This window comes from Otolemur garnettii, unplaced genomic scaffold (genome assembly GCF_000181295.1).
Source record: "Otolemur garnettii isolate 467f Iridium unplaced genomic scaffold, OtoGar3 scaffold00171, whole genome shotgun sequence".
NCBI lineage: Eukaryota > Metazoa > Chordata > Mammalia > Primates > Galagidae > Otolemur > Otolemur garnettii.
In genome coordinates this window covers 3407011-3421615 of record NW_003852566.1, presented here as the reverse complement: position 1 = coordinate 3421615, position 14605 = coordinate 3407011, and the positions used below count along the sequence as shown (strand labels likewise).

The following is a 14605-nucleotide window of genomic DNA, read 5'->3' as shown; positions in this document are numbered from 1 at the left end:
CTCCCCTAAGCGGGGCGCCAGCCCTCGGCCACCCCCGCCCGTTCTGGCCGCGATGCCCGCCCCCCAGGGCCCCGGCGGCCCGCGCCTCTGCTAGGCTGCGGCGGCATGGCCCGCGCGCCCGGCGCGACCTCTGCGGATTGCATCGGTGTGTGGCGGCGGGGCATGCCCAGGGCACCGGGCACGGCCTTCAATGGGCGAGGACACGGACACGCGGAAAATTAACCACAGCTTCCTGCGGGACCACAGCTATGTGACTGAAGGTAACGTACGTGTTGTCTGAGACCCCCTCCGGCCCGCCGCGGCGTGGGGATGCCGTCGCACCGAATGCCCTCCGAAGGTTTGGACCGCGCGATGTGTGTCGTGTCCCCCCATCCTACCCCACCCTACCCCTAACCGTCCTGGGCCTCGGAGGGAGGGAGCCCGAGGGCAATAGACCCAGCTGCCCAGAGCCTGGCCAGGGCAGCGCCCTCCTCGGCGCCACGCTCCGGGAGGCAGCTGTCCGCTCCCTGGCCGAGTGGCATCCTGATTCAGTCCTGGCCATCATGTTTTAAAAAGCCATGCCTGTGGATAATCTGGGGAAGAAATCCTGGATTTGCCATTTCTGCCCAGCCCAAAGCCCGCAGAATTTTGTAGGCAGCCCACTCCCTGAAGAAGGGGAACCCAGAAAAAAAAAATAACCATTGCCAGATCTTCCCCCAAGAAGCAGGGTCCCCTGGTGGGAGGGAAAGGGCGACTAATTTGGTCTGGTCTCTTATTCCTGTTGAGTTATACTGAGGCAGGAGTAGCTGGGACAACTCTCAGGATTCCCCCCCCCCAAAGTGGGACGTGCCACCCCAAACAGGGCCGGTTTAAAATCCCCCAAGTTGGCCCTACAGGCCCACCCCGGCCGACCCCCACCCTCAACCCGAGGCTGGTGGAATCCACAGGGCCACAGCCCTTCTCTTACAGGCCTGAACTTCTGGGGTCCCTCTGCTCAGCCTTGCCCAGGGAGCAGAGGGGACAGCTCCCATGCGCAGGCGGGGCTCACCGAGTGAGTCTAGAATTGAAGGAGGGAACAGGGAGACCTGGCCACGGAGTGTCAGCGAGCTGAGGTGGAGGAGCCACTGGTGCTGGAGCCCTGCCCGGGGGTAGGGACTGGTAGCTCCTTCCTAGGGGCTACTGGCCTGGCTGCAGAAGTGCTTGTGGCTTTTTAGCAAGAGGTTGCTCCGGTGGGTGGCCCCATGGGAGGAGTCCCGGGCACCGGGTCCCGCCAGGTTGGTGCGCGCGTGGGTACTGGTGCAGGGGAAGCCGCGTGGGCCTAGCGGTGGTGAGGCCGGGCTCCGCCGGAAATGAGGCCAAGAGTATGGGAGCCCGCGGAGGCCGGGGAGGCAGAAGCTGGGCGTGTGACCCAGGCGGATGGAGGCCCAGGGTCTGTGCCCCGCTCCGCTCCCGCAACCGCAGGAGAACCGCTGAGTCATGCTCCGCCGCTGGGTTTATGCAGGGTGCGGGGGGCAGGGCTGGGCAGGGCCTGGGTGACGCTGTGCCCTACTGGGGAAGCGGGAGGCCCGAGAGCTGAAGCGGCCCTTTGTCGCCCGCCTTGGTGAGGACCAGGAGGGATCAGCTTGTGTTGGGGGTGCTCTTTCTGCTGGCAGCCTGCTGAGCGGCAGGGTTGAAAGAGGCCTCTAGTTTGCTGGCAGGTGCCCCAGTGGCCTGGCTCTGGCCACGGGCGAATCTTGGCAGGTCGCTCTGCTGCTGCTCGGCTTGCTCTGCTCTGGCTTCCTGGAGGAAGCCTGTTTTCTCATTTCTGCACTGAGGGTGACGAGTTAGGGCTCTGGGCTCGTTTTGTGACTGAAAGTAAAAAGCCTAAAGTGGACATTTCAAACATTAATTCCTTCCTCACTCTTTCCACCCCCACCCTTTCTTTCATATATTCACGAGCTCTCCACAGGGGGCAAGTGCACAGTCAGAGCAATGCTTTTTAGTCTCCATTCACCAAATATTTATTGAACACTTACTGCAGGCTAGCCCTGTTTTATCCCTGGGGACACAGAGATTCCCTGCCCTTGAGTAGCCTGTGTTCTGTGGGGAGCCATGAGACCTTGAGGGGAGTCTATCCTCTCACCAAGTCTCAGTTCCCCAATCTGTAAAATGGGAGTGACTCCAATCTTGTAGGGTTCTGTGGGGATCAGGTGTGAGGGTGATGAAGGTGATGGTAAATTGAAACTATAAATTGTTAATGGGCAGCCAAAGGGTGTCCTATCTGCTGGAACCTCACAGAAGATCTCCTGTACTTCTCATCCCACTTTTTAGGTAAAGAAACCAAGGCTTGGCCTTGCCCATGGCCGTGAGTGTAGAGCATAGGGCTCAGATACTAGGAAAGCAGAGAGGAAAAGAGCACACAAGGGAAACAATAACAATAATTATTATAATTAGAATATATAACAATTCTGGCCTCCCCAAATAAAAAGAGACTTTCACACTGAGACATCTTGGCTGTATTTTATGTTCAGAGCCATAGGGAAGATCATAAATTTGGATGTCAGACAGACTTGTGTTAAAATCTTGCTTCTGACTCCTCATTTGCTGTGTAACCTTGGACAAGTTACTAAACCTTCCTGAACTTTCTCCCTTCATAAAAGAAGAGATAATAATGGCTGCTCATACAAGGTTGTTGGGATGATCAGTGATTATCGTTGGACCAATATGGAGAGTGCCCAGCACAGTGCTTGACTTATTAGAGGCATTTCATTAATGACACTTGTAATTTATAATCCAGGCCATTGCTGTTCCCTAGTGGGCCATTTTCTTTCTTGCATCAGGGCATCTGTACTGTTTGCTCTACTGGAACACCTACTTCCTGCCTTTCTCGTGACTGACTCCTCATTCTTTGGGTTCCAAGTCAAATGTCATCTTTGTCAGTGGGAGCCCTACTTGAGTCCCCAAGACTCTTGTAAAATCCAAATTCTCTCAGCTTCTGTCAGACACATGTGCTTCTTGCACCTGTGGAAATGAGGGGGATTCCCTAAGCTCCATCTATGATTTCATAGTAGTCTCTTTATCTCCATAGAGTTATGCTAATTTTATGGTTGAGGGAATGAAGGGGATCGCAGAAGAGCAAAATGATTTGCTCAGAAATTGGTAAGGTGGGCAGGAACTCCAGGGCCAGTCGGAAGCAGTGTGTGGGTAGTTTCTACCACATGCGACTGTCTTAAGCTTTTAAACTGCTTGTGCCCTGAATACCATCAGTTTTCCACTCTGAAGAGGGAGTGCCATATGAGACCCAGCATGCAATGAGATTTGTACCCTGAGTTGGATGTTATAGCTGATAATCCCCAACACTCAGCCTCCCAGTCTCCAGAGAGAACACATGTGGTTCCTGGCAAGAGCTGACAGATACAAGGGTACTCTTATCACCCTTAACCGAGATCAAGTCAATTTCTAGAGACTGAATGGAAAGGAGAGAGAGCTTTGGGGAAGTTGGTTTCTCTGCTGTGATTGGAACACAGGAGTTGTATGGTTGCTGGCAGCCATTCTGGCACCATGAGGCAGTGTTAGGCCAACATCATTGAGGGGAAGGCAGAGAGTGAGTGACAATTGTTGACCATGGTTACTTTCAGGCCTGATGTCCACCCCATCTCTGGGCTTCCAGTTACCAGAGCTGGTACATGTTTTTATTGTTACACACTTAAAGTCAAGTCTCTCTGTTCCTTGGAGCCATCAGCACCCCAACTTACACTGCCTCAAGTGCTCATTCAGAAAACCAGGAGGCCAGGCTCAGTGCTTGTAGCTCAGGGAGTAGGGTGCCGGCCACATACACTGAAGCTGGTGGGTTCGAGCCCAGCCCAGGCCTGCTAAACAACAATGACAACTGCAACCAAAAAATAGCCGGGCGTAGTGGTGGGTGCCCATAGTCTCAGCTACTTGGGAGGCTGAGGCAAGAGAATCGCTTAAGCCCAAGAGTTGGAGGTTGCTGTGAGCTGTGATGCCAGGGCACTCTACCAAGGGTGACATAGTGAGACTCTGTCTCAAAGTTAAAAAAAAAAAAAAAAGGAAAAGAAAACCAGAAGGCTGTTACGGTTTTCTCAACTCACAACTCAGACTCATATACATAAAACCAAGAGGGACTTTTGCTTGCTTTCTTCTGTAGGAATTCTCTTTTATCTCTTTTTTCACCCGAGTCAAGGTTGCCAAGTTCCAGTTTTCCCTCCTCGGCCCAGTTAAGGAGGAATTTTTGGCCAGATGAGAGACCATAAGATCTCGTGTTGGGGTTCCTGGCAGGGTCTGGCTTTGGGTTCATAATCTTGAGCAGGCTCCAAAGTCTCTCTGAGCCTCAGTTTATTCTCTGTGTTGTTGCTTAGATCACCTGAAACAAGGGTGATCTTCCTTCCCTGCTAGCTGGAAGGAATATTCTCAGGCATTCTCAGGAAGGAACATGACTCAAGACATTACGTGACTTTCTGTGTCTACACATGCCCAACCCGAGGCCTGGAGTACAGGCAGCACTTGGTAAATATTATCAATAAATGATGATGACTGTTCTTCAGGAGCAGAGTTAGACTAACCCTGAGAACTACCATCAGACTGGGTAGTTTAACTCCCACCCCTATCCCACAGGGAAACTGAGGCTAAGAAGGGGGAAATTAGTTAGTAGTGTTGACCTATAGTCCCAAGGGAAAAATGGGGAAGAGCTAGCCTTTGGATTTAAAAAATTCAGATGTGAACCACTCAGATTCTTTGTTCCTTTTCCTTCTATGTGGGAATGCCACTTACATAAGCTTCCCTTGGGCTTTACAAGTGTGTGCGGCTCCATTTCAGTGGTCGTGGGAGAAGGTAGCTGAGGCTGGGCCTATTGAGTATCCTCCATCTGATCATACCATCTCTCTGTGCCTCAGTTTCCCTGTACAGCTTAGTGGCCTGGTTTGCTATGAGGCTCTAACTGAAAAGTTGCATACATATAAGAGGTTATTGTTATCCATTTCCCAAACCTTTGTGCAGGCCAGCCCCCACACCCCTGCTGTAAGTGGGGAGCTTGTTTATTTTTAATCAACCCTGTCTTAAAGTGAGGTACAGTCACGGAGTAGGGTTTTTCTCATTTTCTTTCTGGAGGACGGAAATCAAATTCTAATAAAATGTTTCCACTTCATCTCCTTGTTGTTGTTACTTGCTACAGCTTTTGGTTTTTATCCTTAAAGCTCTTAGAGCTAAGGGATGTTTTTGTAAGAGTCATTTTAGGCCTTGAGGACTGGAAGCCTGCTGTGTGATGTGCTGGTGCTTAGAGAGAGGCCACAGGAGAGCAATGAAGATGAGAAAGGCAGGACCCCTAGACAGAGACCCACTCTGTCAGCAACTTGTGAGATTTTCTTCCACGTCTGTTTTTAATAAAAGCTATAGTCTCTCTGTGTAAACTGTTTTGAAGGTGCTTTTCTAGTTTAGTAGGAGAGTATTGGAACTTTCTAGGGCTTTGTGGATGTACACCTGTGTAGTCATGTAGGCCCTCATGCTCAGACAGACCCCATGTTTGGGTTTATGCTTTGCTGCTGCCATCTTGAAAATTGCCAGAATTTCATCTTGCAGCTCATGTTTTGTAAGCGGAGTCTTCACTGGGTAGCAGGGCTGGGGAGAAGGCTGGCAGCAGCTCTGGAGCACACTTACCTCATTCATTTGTGTGTCCCTGAGCTCCTGGGCTGGTCTGCACAAGCAGGGGCCATGCTCTCCATTGATGTTCCAGGGCATTACTCACCCAAGGCGCTGACCTTTAAGAAATATGAGCTACCCAGACCCAAGAACCCTGTGGTATCCTCTCTTTCCCTCATCATGTCCGGTTATAGACCAATCACTGACACTGAAAATAATGACACAGAAGGAGAGGGAAAATAGGGCACTCAGAGGGCCTTTTCTTTCCGTCATTTTTGATCATCAAACCAAGGCCAGAGAGTGTTGGCAAACACACACGTAAGCAGAAGTGAAATAAAAACAGTTGCGTTAGTTTCCTAAGGTTTCCACTGCTGTGGTAAGAACAGAGTAACTGTGAATTGTGCATCTATGTTCCAGTTAAACATGATTATGTTTACATTTCAAATTGGACTTGCCTAATTGGATGATGACACCAAAACAAGATATGGAAGACAGGAAAGAACTTAATATTTCAATAAATCTTTCATGGCCTTTTCCCCTGAGCAAGGGGCCTTGGGTTTTCATTTTTGCCCTAGGCTGCTCAAATTACACAGTTGGTGGTCTTTTTAGGGGGAACTCCGGGTGGGTTGGCACTTTGGCCCCGCCTCCCACCCCCTTGGCTCTCGTGATTGGTGGAAATAGTGAGGGCGGCCATCCATTGGGTAACTTTTTCCTAGGGGTGGGATTATGGTATTTAAAGGTTCCTCCACAAGAGGCTGAGCCTCTGACCCTAGGAGTTTATTGTAGACTCTGCTGGACTTCAGGCCTACCTTTCCCCACTGGGCCAAGAATAGGGGAGGCGGAGTAGGGATCGTTAATAGAGCAGATTTTTTTGACTTCTATCTCTCCCATGTTTCCTGTATATTCTCAAATCCTAGAAAGGGGAAGTGTAACTGATTACCTCAGCCCCTCCCCCAAGCCCCTCAGCACATAGTCATCTTTTTTTGGCTGCATGTTATTTCTGTGATAGAAATACGATAGATGTGTCATAATTCAGTAGTTGAATTAATCACTTTATATTGCTGGAAATTTGGGTTGCCACTCTTTATTTTCTTTTTTGCTTTTCTCACAAACACTGATGTTTGTGTGTGACTGTCTTTTAATCCCGTTCTTTCCCCCCAGCTTTGGAATAATGTTTTTAAGAGAGAATTCTTATGCTTGGGATTTATGTAATGATTGTGAACATTTTTAGTGTTCTTGACACGTATCACCAAATTATTCTTCAGAAAGCGTCTGTGTTTACTACATGCTGATCAACATTAGGTAGACTAATTTGTTTGACCTTTGCAAAATCATAGCTGAAAAATATTTATTTTAATTCATGTCTGAATGCCAATGAGGTTGAACATTTTTTCTTTTGTTCAAAAGACATTTACTGATCCCCCTTATGTAGCAGGGGGATGTTAGGTGCTAGACATACAAAGTGGAAGAGCAAGGCCATGGCCTTCTCTCATTCATTCAACAAATATTTCTAGGCCTCCCATGATGTGCGAGGCATAGAAGAAGCCCAGGTTGCTGGAGCTGGGAAAGTGAGGGTGGGGGTGAGAGCTGAGGCTGGAGCCCAGGGTTCACCAGCACTTGGGGGATAGACAAGGAACAAACCTGGAGCAGTGACAGAGTTGGGTGGTCACCAAAGTAGGAGGAAGAACATAAGGGCTGTGGAGTCAAGAACCCAAGAGAATCCCAGGAAGAGAGGAGAAAGGTTGGTTCAGCAGCATTAAAGGCTGCCAAACTACCAGGTACAACAACACCTGGAATGCACCTCCCAGGCTCTTCTGGAAGCATCTCTGTTTTGGGTGCTCACACACTCACTGGTACCCAGGCCCCTTGGACTCGGCTTTGGTGATGTCATCTTTTCCCTGAGCCCAGATTGCTCTTTATAGTTTGCTCCCTAATCTCCTTGCTTCAGACATTGTAGACACCAGCTAGGCTGTGTCTGTCTTGAAATGAGGATCCTTCTGTCCCAGGGTCTTGCTTGGAAACCAGGCTGCCTCTGGAGTTGCTGGGGAATCTGCAAGCCCCATAGAGCCCTGGTCATTAAATCAGTCCCTGCAAAGATAGACACTTCTTGGGCAAAATGAAGACTTTAGGATTAAATCATTATAAAACAAACACAACGGACAACATTCTGCTACACTGTTTCTTGAGCACATACTATGATACTGTGTGTCAGTAGTGAGGCTGCATGCACCTTATTGGATACTCACAAGACCAGATTTGTGCATTCTCTCTCTATTTTACAGAGAAGAAAACTGAGGCTTGTATACTCGCCAAATGTCACATGCTTTGTAAGGGACAGAATTTGTCAGGGCTTTGAATGCAGGCCATCTGACCATAGAACCACATCCTGACCACCACTTTGATTGACGAGGGCCCACAGAGCAGGGACAAGTGGCCCAATCAATTCTGACTATGTGCTGAGCTTAGGAGGGTTTTAGGGTTTGAACCCAGCTTGGTGCTCAGGTGATGTGCAGTGATTAAAGGCAATTAAGATGGGTCAGTAGGACGAAAGATCCCTCTCTGCTGCATGGGTGTGTGGCCATAGGTAGTGGTCTCCAGAGGACACGTGGTTTAGCATGGAAGGTGGAGTGGAATTCCCAGGCCGTGGAGGGATGGCATGTTTGGCTATGGCATTCTAGTGTGTTTGGGGTAGGAGGAATAGTATGTGTAGAGTGACAACGCCTGTCCCCAGGCAGTGTCCATAGTCCCCTCTTCCTGCACCCAGGAAGTAGTTAGTTGCTGGCTGGCCTGGGATAAGAACACACCTGTGAGCTCTGTGCTGCCTTCCTTGTACAGCCAGGCCATTGTCCTACAGAACCCAGGGCTGAATGGCCCATTGAGGCAGAACAAAGGCTGCACAGAAGTTCTCAGCTGGGGGTGTATGCAGCCCCAAGCAGGGATGGGATCTCCTATTGCAGGCCAAGGGCCTCCTGTGGGGCTGTCTGGCCTGCTGTGCCCTCTTCCTCCAGCCCTCCTGAGACCCAGGACTGCTGCTGGGGGCCTGAGATCCGGTTCTGGCTTGGCTGTTCTTGGCTGTTCTTGGCTGTTCTTGGCAGCTTCTTTAGCCTATGAAGCACAGAGAGAACTATCAACACCTAGGTTTTAGGTAGTTTTAAATGAAATAATGAAGATAGAATATGTCAATCCCAATAAACAGGAGGTTATTATTAGCTTTTGATTTTTTTTTAATTTCAGAAAAGGTTTGATACTATAAAATATGTGCAGAAGTAGAGAAAATAGTATATTGAGTTGCTCCTAACCTGTCCTCTTGCTTCAGCTGCTCTCGAGACTTTGAGGCACTTCATTTCTTCTCCCCTGATTTTGGCTGAAGAATTTTTGGCAAATCCAAGACTCCTGCACTTCACCATCACATCAGCAGGTATCTCTGAATGTTAAGGGCACTTCTTATCCCACCTAACAAAGTGCGTACTGGTCCTTGTTGTCTAAGTGCTGGTCTATTATATCAATGTCCCCAGTCATCTCAGAAAAGTCTTATAACCATAGAGGTTGGTTTGGCCCAGGATTTGGAGTCCTGTGTTTGGCTCTTGTGTCTCTTAAGTCTTTTCTGATCTAGACCTGTCCTCCATCCCATTTTCAGACTACTGACTTGCCGAAGACATTTATTATCATTTTATAAGGATTACAGGGTCATCCTAACCCATGCCTGGAACCCACTCCCTTGATGGATTTGGAAGGCTGACAGGTGGGTCCCTCGGTCCTGGGACTCAGTCCTGGGCTGCCCTCTTGTCCTTCCAGGACCCTTCCACATGCCAGCTTCACCTCTTCCCAGCTGAGTGATCTCAGACAGGTTTTCCAACCAGGCCACACCCAGGTGACTCTGTCTGAGATGGGGGTGAGCATGGCAGTGCCATCTTCTCAGGGCTGCAGTGAGTGTCACGTGCTCTGTGGGCCTGGTGCAGAGCTCAAGTCCTTGTTTCGCTTCCATGAAGAGGGTGTGGCAGTCGAGTGAGAGCCTCTGCCTGCCTACACAGTGTCCGTGTTCTGTTGGAGAGACACCCCTAGACTGGCCATTGCACACAGTAGGTGAGTGCTTTCTGAGGGAGGAGGATGTTCTCTTGGGTGGTGATTTGGATGCTGAGGAAAGTTTTTACAGCTGCTGGCCACATTCTCATCGGTGTAGCTCACCAGCTACATGGAGATTATTTGAGGACTGTTTTGCTTATCTTTGGTGTCAGATATCACGAAAAGTGTGCACAGACCTTTTCTTTCGCTCATCAACTGTCGTTAGTGTGTGTGTATTCAATGTGTGGCCCAAGACAATGTGTGGCAGAAAAGAAAAAATGTTGGACGCCCCTGCTGGTCTAATTAATACAAGTTACAAAGAACCCTCCAAATTCCAGTGATTTAATACCATAGATATTATCCTGTAACAGTTCATTGTGGATGCTCCCAGGTGGTCGTCAGTCTGTTCCGCAGGGATCCATGCCCTTCTCATCTGCTTGCTTCCTCACCCTTCCCCACGCTCTCTTTGATAAGGAAGGTGTGGGAAGGCACATTCCCCTTTTCGAACACATAGGTACAGGAGTGACATATGCCACTCCCCTTGTGTTCCATTGGCTAGAGCTGGTCTTATGCCCACCCCCCACCCAGATGCAAGGGGATCGGGACACAGCCCCTGGCTAAGCAGCTGGACAGCTACAGCATGGAAGAGATAGCCTGGATCTTGGTGCTGTGAGATGCCTTCCTGGGAGAAGTGATGTCTGAGCTGTGTCCTAAAGCCTAAGAGGGCATACCTGGGAAGGCCAGGTAGGAAAGGCATTCTGGGCGCTGGCCTGAGCAGGAGTAAAGGCTGATCTTGGTAGAGGACATCCTCTGTAGGGATGAGGGTGATCTCGATAGAGGGACACCCTCTGTAGGGCCAGAGAGGCTTAGAGGATGTGTATGGGGCAGGAACAGGGCCAGAGCAGAAGGCAGGGGGGAAGTAGGGAGGTAGGACGATTTGTGAAGGGCTTTGAATGCTGAGACAAGGAGTTTGGATTCTATCCCATTGACAGAAGAACTATGTAGGAATGGGGATTTCACCCTCCTTGTTTGAAAGTATTTTGATTTCTATTAGCTTATTGTCTCACTACAAAAAAAATGCATTCATTGCAAAACGTTTAGAAAATATAGGAGAAAAGGAGAAAAAGAAAAACCCTACCATTGAAAATATTTTGCTGTATTTTTCTTTCTTTGTGCATACGTTCTGTCCAGATATGTACGTATTCCTAAGCAATTTTTCATCCACGGAAAAACTGTACTGTGTACTTACTCTATTTTGTCATCTTGTTAACTTTCCCTTAACGGTATATGTGGACAGCTCCCTAGGTAGAAAATACAGAGCTTGCTTGGGTCAGTCTTCCAGCCTCCGCGGTCCATGGACGAGGGGCTTGAACCACAGAAACTTCTTACCTCACAGTGCTAGAGGCCACCTGGATAAGGTGGCCGACTGGTGGCCACCTGGCCACTCTGGATGTTGGCAGGGCTGGTTTTCTCTGAGGCCTCTGTCCAGCTTGCAGACAGCCGCCTTCTCCTGTGTCTTCATGCAGTCTTTGCTGTGGGGGTCTGTCCTGATGAGGACACCAGGTGTACTGGGTTAGAGCTGGAGCATGTGACTGCATTTTATATCTTAATTGCCTCTTTAAAGGCCCTGTCTCCAAATACACTTGAGTTTCAAGGTTCTGGAGCAGGAGTCCTCAAACTTTTTAAACAGGGGGCCAGTTCACTGTACCTCAGACTGCTGGAGGGCCGGGCTGCGGGCCCCGGGATGAGTCAGCTGCTAAGCAGGACAGGAAGCAGTGGCAAAAACACCCTACAGGCTGGATAAATGTCCTAGGCAGGCTGCATGTGGCCCGCGGGCTGTAGTTTGAGGACGCCTGTTCTGGAGGTTACAACTTCAGCAAATGAGTTTTGGGCGGAGGCAATTCAGCCTCTAGTAGCTGGTAATATCCTTCACGTGCTCCTTATGTGTATTTTAGGTGGTTCTATGTTGGAGGGTATCAAGGAAATTTCCATCTGTTCAGCATCTTGAACAATGTTGTGAAAGGACATCTTTACACTTCTTTGCGTGTGTATTTGGCTATTTCCCAGGGCAGTGGAATTGTGGTTTCCAAGGCTTGTTCCTTCCAGAGCATTTTCATCTATCTAATGCCAACTTTTCCTGGTGACCAAACTTGGCACTGTCAAAAGCTTTCTTTCCTCTTTGAACATTGCTAGCATCGACTGGATTCAGTGTATCTGATATTTGCCAATAGCATGGCAAAAAAATATTGAGTCTTTTGGAAGTAATTTTCAGTGAGCTTGAGCTTCCTTTCTTATATTTATTGGCCATCGTATTTATTCAGTTGTGAGTTTCTCCTGCACATTCTTTGCCTATATTTCTGCCATTATTGCTACTTCTATTGCAAATACTGCCCTTTGCTTGGTTTGTTGTTTACTCCTGGTAGTGCTCATTTTGTGTGGTTAGAGGTCAGGTTTTGCCCTCCTGGTCTGCTGAACATGGATCTCCCGATCCACCATCGTGAGAAGAACCAATAGAACATGGGGTGGGGGGTTGACACTCTGTAACTTTGGAGGGTGGGCCAAAACAGGCCATGCACGTCTGCCTTGTTTTTCTTGGGATACTTGGAAGCCAGCCAACATGTTGTGAGGAAGGCCAAGCAGTTTGTGAAGAGGCACATGTAGAGAGAAACCAAAGGCCCCAGCCAAGCTTCCTGCCTGACACACAGCACCACCTTGCCAGCAGGTGAGCGAGCCATTGAAAGGTTGAGCCTCCAGAGAGATGAGCCATCCCCACCGAGACCTACAGAAATTGCAGATTCATGAGCAAAACAAATGATTTCTGTTTGAAGCCATTGAGTTTTGAGATGCTATGCTTTACATAGCAGTAGATAAACAGAATAGTTATGGGTTCCCAAAATTCAATTCCCAGCCTTGCTGGGCTCCTGCTGATTCTCAGGCCACTCCACCAGGTGTTGTGACCCTCCTTGATATTGGGGGTTCTCTAGAGCCTTCCAGTAATCTCTGTCTTTGTTTATATTAACCTGGGTCAATTTCTGTTGCTTATTACTGAAGAACCCTAACTGATAGACATAGGGTGCCAGGCCCAGCAATAAGAGGTGACTGGGCTCAGCTCATAGGGCAGGACTGGAATCAGGCCATGTCCCACCATGTCAACAGACACCATGTCTACTTGGTCATGTCTACCTCAACTGCACTCAACTCAGCATCTGGGACCTTCTGAAAGCCACTGCTAATTGGTTAGGCGCATCTGTTAGTTCACCCCTGGGCAGCAAAAAAATGGAGTTGAGTTGCCTCCTTTTTACCCTGCTACAGTCACCTGCAGCCGGAGGAGCAGAAGGAAGGTGAACTTATAGACAGGAAAGGAGCTGTGCCCCAGAGGATGGAGGTCCCAGAGATGACACTGAGAAAACATTCCATATTAAAGGAACTCTTGAAGCTATTTCACAGTGTGAGCGCACAAAGGATATAAAGTCTTGGAAGCTGATCTAAACTCAGAAAGGTAATTCTACAAAGCTTACAAAAGATGCTTTTTCACTATCGTAAGGTATATGGTGAGCAGAAGATGGCAATGTTCAAACTACTCTTGCCAGGTCTTTTATGAAGAAATAAAACACTTGAATTCTCAGTGTTTCTAATGTTTTAAAGTATGGTGTATTAAATAAATACTCATTTTACTATTTTTAAATTTCCCTATAGTTTTCAATGTCTTGAAATTACAATTGTAATTTCCTCGTTGATCCTAAAGATGGTTTTAAACGGGTTTTGCCTGCTTGGTCATTTTTATGGTTCCACATGGCTGTGCAAAGCAAGACCTGCCTGTACTCATTCCAAATGGGCAGTGTGGACACTGCGTGACCATCCTCATGGTGAGGCCACAGCGATGTTTTAAACCTGGGCTGGGGTTGCGGTCAATGTCCTCCTTATTGAAGGTGGCAGCTCAAGAGTATTAACTTAGGTTCTTCATGGAAATGGCTGGGCAGCCCGTGGCTTGCTGTGAGGCCAGCTCAGCACTCCCCCTCTACCATGTCCCACAGCAGACCTCGAGCTGCTTTGGGAACAAGCCATCATGGAATGAACTGGCTTAAGGAGTCAGGAGCTGAATGATAATGGTTCCTACACCAGCTTTCAATGTATAAGGTGCTAAAAATAGCCCTGAATATTTTATAGCCCCAAGGAGAGGTAAAGCTCTTTACAGAAGCTGTGAAAATACAATCCATCATCATAAAACGTCCTGTGTTTTGGCCTCTGGGAGCTAAGTCATGGGTATGTTAAGGTGCTCCTTGCAAGAAGATTTGAATGTTATTTCTCTATTTTATCTCATTACAGAGATGTTAGAAAATGCAGAAAGTACAGTAAAGAGGGGAGAAATATCATCTTTGATTTCACTATAGGCAGTCCCCAAGTTACAAATGTCTGTCTTATGTATAACTTGAACTTATGAATGGAGGCTATTACAATAAGTCCCCAAGTTACAGACATCTGACTGACGTACAGGTTACACTTACGAATGGAGACTATTGCAGGTAATAGGTAAATGTATCTATTCCAACATGTAAATTCAACTGAAGAACAAACCTACAGAACCTATCTTGTTCATACCTGGGGACTGCTTGTACTCCAGAAACATTGTTCACGTTTTGTTATATTTTCTTCTTTTAAACTTGCCCACTGTAAATTGTCATGTAAATCATTTCATGTCTTAAAATATTAAATACACTGAAAACATTGTCCCATATTATCACGCACTCTGAATAAAACAGTTTCTATTGGTTGCATGATATTCCAGCATGAAATAGAATTACTCAATCAGTGACTGTGTGCGGATTCGTTCATCCTATTAGTGTTGATTGTCTATGGTAGGTATGTGGGTTGGGTAGTGGGATTTAGGAAGGAGGAATAGGGTATAGCCTCCCTCCCAAGAATTTCTGGA

The 14605-nt window shown here is 48.0% G+C and overlaps 1 protein-coding gene across 1 annotated transcript in view; it reads left to right on the top strand.

Annotated features, from left to right (window-relative positions):
• PPP2R2C (protein phosphatase 2 regulatory subunit Bgamma) overlaps positions 1–14605 on the top strand; it is a 155263-nt gene continuing 140658 nt past the window's right edge. Inside the window, exon 1 of the mRNA XM_003800196.3 lies at positions 1–260. Coding sequence (XP_003800244.1) covers positions 191–260 — 70 coding nt within the window. The 5' untranslated portion in view covers positions 1–190. The remainder of the gene's footprint in view (positions 261–14605) is intronic.